Below are 6,000 nucleotides of genomic sequence, written 5' to 3'. Positions count from 1 at the left end.
CAATTTGTTAAAAGCGACAAGATTTCTCTAAAGTTGCACATGACAGGGTACAATGATTATTCCATTGTAATTTACAATTTACGCAAACCACCTGAATTTGACATATCTAACATGTGTACCAAAAATCATTAATCAGATGATTCAATCACAATATCAGTCATTAATAAAAATTGAAGTTACAACTTCAGAATTAACAAAAATAAAGAAAAAATTTTTTGCAGAAAATGTTTAGCTGAATTTGAAAAAAAACAATTTTTTCCCCTTTTTTTCTGTATTCTATTGAACGAAGTCGCAAATTCAATGCGATTAAAGACCAATTAGACCTCGATTTGTGAACGCATGGGTTGATTTTGGCAGTGGAGTTTCCGGGAAGACGCAATCTTTTTTTATTTCAATTAAAATTTTATTTTTAGCGCAAGATAACTCCAAATAATAAGATTAACTGTCGAAACATATATATATCTAGTACAATATAATCATAATTTTAACAAAATATTGATTTACTTTTTTTTTTTTTGCATAATAATTTGTTATATTTTACCAAGTTCATATAATTATAACTACATTAATAAAAAATTTAATAATAACAATAGAACAAGCAGCATCTTGTGGCACGTTTCACAAAATTTTCGAGCACAAAATTACTATATTTTTTCTTCAAATTGTAAAATTTTAGTTACAAACAATTCTTACGATAACTAATTAGCAAAAAATTAAGCTTCCATTAGTAACCAAATAAATCAATTTATAAAGACAAAACAATTGTTAATAATAATAATAATAATAATTATTATAATAATTATAATCTTTCATAAACTATTAAAAACATAGATTAAAATTTTCTTTTAAATATCGCAGTGGATTTTTAATATAAAATTAATATCACGGTTTCTTTCAACAAAATAAAATTGTTAATAAGTGAAATTAATTTGCGTCCATTTCTTTTTTTCTCCCAAACAGAAAAAAAAATTACGAAACACAAATATGAATATGCCGATTAATAACAGCCCATACGTTCTTATTACTGCCTTGGATATTGAATTTTATGTCTTTATTGGTTTAAATTTTACTAGCGATGAAATAAATGATATTTCGTTGCCTATTTTTTTCAAGTAATCAAAAATTGTTTTCCACATTTTCGATTTTTTACACTAAAAAAAAATTATAATAAAAAAAATGATTCAATTGGAAGAAACTCTTAAACCGAAGGCGGCATTAATTTAAAATTAAAATTCTTCACATTTCAAGTCTCAGAAATATTTCGATTTTGTTTTATTTGTTTACTTACTAGTTACAAATTATTTTCGTTATAAAGATTTTTAAGGAACATTTCGTTTACTTCAAGGGATATTTCAGTTTTCTGGTATTTTTTTGTTGAAATTTTCTTTAAATTCTTTTTTTAATTAGATGAAGTCGAAGGAAATTGAATGAAATTTCACAGAATTGAAATTAAATTATACAGATTTGAAATTAAATGAAATTTAATTTAACTTAATTAGAAGATAATTGAATTAAATTTAATCCAATTCTTCATGTTCAATTACAATTTTCCTTCAAATCAAAATTTAAAAAAATTGCATTGATGGCAATTATTTTTGAAAAATTTAACTGTTCGTCACTATTTTATGAACATTTTTCTTCAAACGAAAAATTTCAAGCAAAATTTCTAGTATTTATTTGAAATTTTTCTTAAAATTATTTTTTTAATTATTTGAAATCAAATGAAATTAAACAAAATTGAAACTAAATTGCACAGATTCGAAATTAAATTAAATCTAATTTAATTTAATGAGAAAATGGAATTAAATTTAATCTTATTCTTCTTTCTTTTTAATTACAATTTTCCTTCAACTCAAAATTAAAAAAAAAATTCTTTTATGCAAATTATGTTTAAAAAACTTAACTGTTCATAACTAAAATTTTATAAACATGTTTCTTCAAACAAGAAAATTTCAAGCAAAATAAAAATTTGGCAAAAAATTCAATTTCGAACCTTTTTAAAATATTTTTGTTCTTCACAATTTTTTCCCCTCTAAGCAAAAAAGCATTTTGAATTTTTGTAAACATATTTCTTCAAATAAAATATTTTACACAGAATAAAAATTTTGCATAAAAAATTTCTAATTTAAACCTTTGTAAAATATTTAGTTTTTCAACATTTTTTCCCTTCTCGGTGAAAAAGCATTTTTAGTTTTTTAATTCCTTGACTATTGAAACTTGTACTCAAAAAATATAATTACAAATTCCTGAAAGATTAAAAAAAAATATTACTCAAAAGATTCTATAAATTGCATGAAAATATTCCTTTTAAAAGAATGCCATAGAATAATCCATGTCGAATGAATTAACATCAATTAAATAAAGAAAATACGAAATAAGCGAATCAGAAAGAAAAATCATAACACAAAAAAGAAAGTTAATAATTTCCCCAAAGCAAATGATTTGAAGAGACTTGAAATCTGAGAACGAAGCCTTAGACCTGACGACCTATCTATAAATTTGAAATAGATTTCTATTCAACGAAATACAGATAAACTGTTTATTTTCTTCGAATTTGATCGAATATATTGCAACTTTCGAAACTACTGAAAATTCGAAATATATATTTGCATAAATATATGCATAATATTACACACTTATATTGTAAATGAGACACAAAAAAATGTACTTCAGCGGCGTTTTTCTAGCTCAAGTGTTTTTCTTTTCTTTTCCTCATTTTTCTATTCACAAGTTATGCGCACCACCATTTTTTTTTGTTTATTTCTACCACGTCCAGAGCGAAAGACGCAGTTTTAATAGTTCAACGTGTAAAAATACGTAGAAAAAGATTACTTCCATGGAATAGAAATTTTGGTTTTTGTTTTGTTATTTTTTTTCTTTAAACTGATTATCATACACCGTCATAACTAAGGTCAACAGGTGGTCTATGATGTGATGGAAGGTAAGAAGGTGGCGTTGAACTTCCAGGACCGGGTGTACCGGGAGCCGCGTAACTTGCATAATTTGCGCTTGGTGCATGAATTCCCGCTGGAGGAGTTGGATAAGCATCAAATGAACTTGAGTACGAACCATTGTACGAATAAGGATTTGACATGTGTCCGAGGGAGGGATGCATACCACCCATTCCGCTCATTCCACTCATTCCACCCATCCCGTAAGTACGTTGCATGAGACTAGATTCCAATCCACTGAAAAGATAGCTATTGGGCGAGCCCATTGGTACTGGGTAATGAGGGCTTGGTATGATGTTGGGATACGAATTGCCCGGATGATTCGCACTTGGTGTGTAATTACTCGATGCGAGATTTTCCACAGTGTATGATTTGCTGTGCTGTTGTTGTTGATGCTGCTGCTGTTGTTGTTGGGGATCGCGCCCGTTCATTCCGTAGAGAGAACCGTAGTTCTCTGGAGAGTGGTGGAGAGGACTAGGATATACGTTACCAGATGGTTGTAGAGGTGGACTGTAATTCGACATGTTGCCATTGACGTAATTTGAGAGATAGGATTGATGTTGGGGGTCCATTTTGTCGGCGAGCGATTCGTCGGGCATGCCTGGGTGGCCGTGCTGGAGTCGCTGACCACCGCCACCGTCGGTTATGCTGGGAATTTGATCAACGAGAGATTCGAGATCGCTGAGACTCTTTGAGGCGACGTCCTGATTGCCGTTCCTCTTCATGGTGTATTGCTCGTGGGGATGGTGTGGCGACATGGAAGAGTGAGTCGGTGTGTGGGGGTGATTGTGCGGTGGCGTTGGATGGGAGTGATGGGAGTGCTCGTCTCCGGTTTGACTCAAAGGCGTTGGGGTTGTTTGGTGGGGATGTGGATTGTGTGAGTCTGGCGTTTGGTCGTGATAGCTCATGTAACTCGTGTAGCTTGAGTGCGACGGGGTTCCGGGACTGCTGTGATGACCACTGTCGCCGTTCACCGCTGGATTGTAGGAGCCTGGTCCATTGCTCATATTCTGCTGGGAAATACTGCTCGGTGGTTCGAAGTCCGGGTGCTCGACACTTGGCGATGTCAGTGGCGATGGCTCGAGATTGTTTTCGGATGATATGGCTGTATTTATTTCCGACGATAGATCCGAATGGGTGAATGAGAGGGACATTGATTTTGGACTTTGGCTGTAGTGTTGTAAATGGACGGGACTGTGCTTTGAATTCATGCCGTAGGGACTGTCGTTCATTCCCTGACCGAAGTAGCTGGGTTCGTTCATACTTTGAGAGTATGGCGCCATGTGAGCAAATGGCTTCGGCGGTGACATGAGAGGCGGCGAGAAACAGTTTGATATCGCGTTTCCGTAACCATCGTTTAGGTGTGACATCACCTGGTGCTGTTGGTGATGATGGTGATGGTGGTGCTCTCTCTCTTTGGCTTCTAATTCCTGTTGTTTTTGCTGCTGGTGTATCTTCTTCGGTCGACCGCGTCGCTTTTTTATCACTTCACCATTGGGATCGTTTTTTTCACAATCGGGTTGTGGTTGTTCCTCGGGATTTTTTATCTTCTTTGGTCTACCGCGCTTCTTTTTGCCTGGAATCAATCCAGAGTCGTGTTTCATCATTGAACTATTCAAGTCTGTGATTCTATTTTCACCATCAGCTGCTAAATCATCGGTGAACATTGCTTTCTTTTCGTCCACTCCTTCGACATCCTTTTTCTTTAGTTTCGAATCGGCGAATACAATGTCTGACTCATCGAGGTGTGTAATCGCTCCATTCAAGTAGTCGCGAAACTTCTTCAGAGCAGCGTAATATGGAACTTTATCGGCGGCCCTTGGTAATTGGGCACATCTTGCGCTGCTTGAGGGCATGACCCACATGTACTGTAAAAAATAATTTTTATTTAGAATATTTTCATAATTCAATGGAAAAAAATAAATAATGATAATAATACAAAAAATAGTCTTACGGTGTTTGTTCCATCCACGAGACTAGGTTGTCTTCCAAATCCAAATTCCTTTTTGCCGGAGAAGACTTCGTAAATAAGTTTGCCATTAAACACGGCAATCTTAGGCTTGTACTTTCGTAACTTTTCTAGTAAAATGTGACTTCCTGGAAATAAAAACAAGCACTTGATAAGAGTAATGTTCATTTATCAAAAGTTTTTGTAGCTTTCGTAACTACTAACCTTCTTTTATTTCTTTTCTCGTGAGGTCTGCACTGCCTTTTGTAGCACGTGCTACCATATTTGTGAAGCCAATGCCAAGACGTAGAAGTTTGTAATCATCGTCCGCCGTTAGAGGTTCAGGAGTTAAACCACTTAAATGTAGACATTTCCCTAAAAGCACAAATTTCAAACTATTACCAACTTTTTGCATCGAAGCATTAGCATATTTCGTTTACCTTTTAAAATCCAATTCTCAAAAAAAGAAATGAAAAGAATCTTTTGTCACTACTGGAAAATAAATTGTATTTTCTTTTTCTCTGTGTCACATTTTCCATTCTCCTTCTTTCTTTTTTTACGCAACCATTTGGCAGTTTGAGGTCGCTTATTGAATTGAAACTGTCGCAAGGATCTCGCGAGCGTTTAGGAGAGATAGCGAGATTTATGACGCAACTGAAACTCGCTCGGGCGAGCGACCTACTGCGAACCTTCGACCTTGGAGAACTTTGGAACAAAGTTAAACGATGGAGAGCGTACGCTTTCCGCGTTTACCCCTTGAAAAAGGAAAGGAGAGAGAGAGAGAGAGCGAGAGAGAAAAGGGGGGAGGGGATAAGAAGATGAACGGCCGATCGAACAAAGTTTATCGAAGCTAACGCGACCCTCCGACGACGCTAACCTAAGCTAACTTTCTTTTCCCAATGCGTTCAAGTTTCAGACTTTATTCAACCACTTTCATTTCATAGAAATAGTTTTGACTTTCGCCCAAATATAATCACAAGACATTCCATGCTTTTCAAAATAAAATTCTACATTTAAAAAAATACAATTTTAATTCAATTATGTATTTTCAAATTCAAATCAATAATTTTTCCACTAAAGTAAGAAAAAGTTCTGAAAAGT

At 34.1% G+C, this 6,000-nt stretch overlaps 1 protein-coding gene across 2 annotated transcripts in view; it reads right to left on the bottom strand.

Moving 5' to 3' along the window:
• Positions 1 to 2,715: 2,715 nt before the first annotated feature.
• Positions 2,716 to 6,000, bottom strand: part of LOC122509016 — a 64,304-nt gene continuing 61,019 nt past the window's right edge. For both annotated transcript variants that reach the window (XM_043622749.1, XM_043622748.1), the window contains 3 exons: positions 5,125 to 5,274; positions 4,906 to 5,048; positions 2,716 to 4,819 (listed from right to left, as the gene is read on the bottom strand). In XM_043622749.1, the coding sequence (XP_043478684.1) occupies positions 2,891 to 4,819; positions 4,906 to 5,048; positions 5,125 to 5,274 (2,222 nt within the window). In that variant the 3' untranslated portion in view covers positions 2,716 to 2,890. The remainder of the gene's footprint in view (positions 4,820 to 4,905; positions 5,049 to 5,124; positions 5,275 to 6,000) is intronic.

Source organism: Leptopilina heterotoma, unplaced genomic scaffold, assembly GCF_015476425.1.
Source record: "Leptopilina heterotoma isolate Lh14 unplaced genomic scaffold, ASM1547642v1 Lhet_59, whole genome shotgun sequence".
NCBI classification, from domain to species: domain Eukaryota; kingdom Metazoa; phylum Arthropoda; class Insecta; order Hymenoptera; family Figitidae; genus Leptopilina; species Leptopilina heterotoma.
The sequence above is the reverse complement of the archived record's forward strand: the minus strand, read 5'-3'. Positions and strand labels throughout refer to the sequence as shown.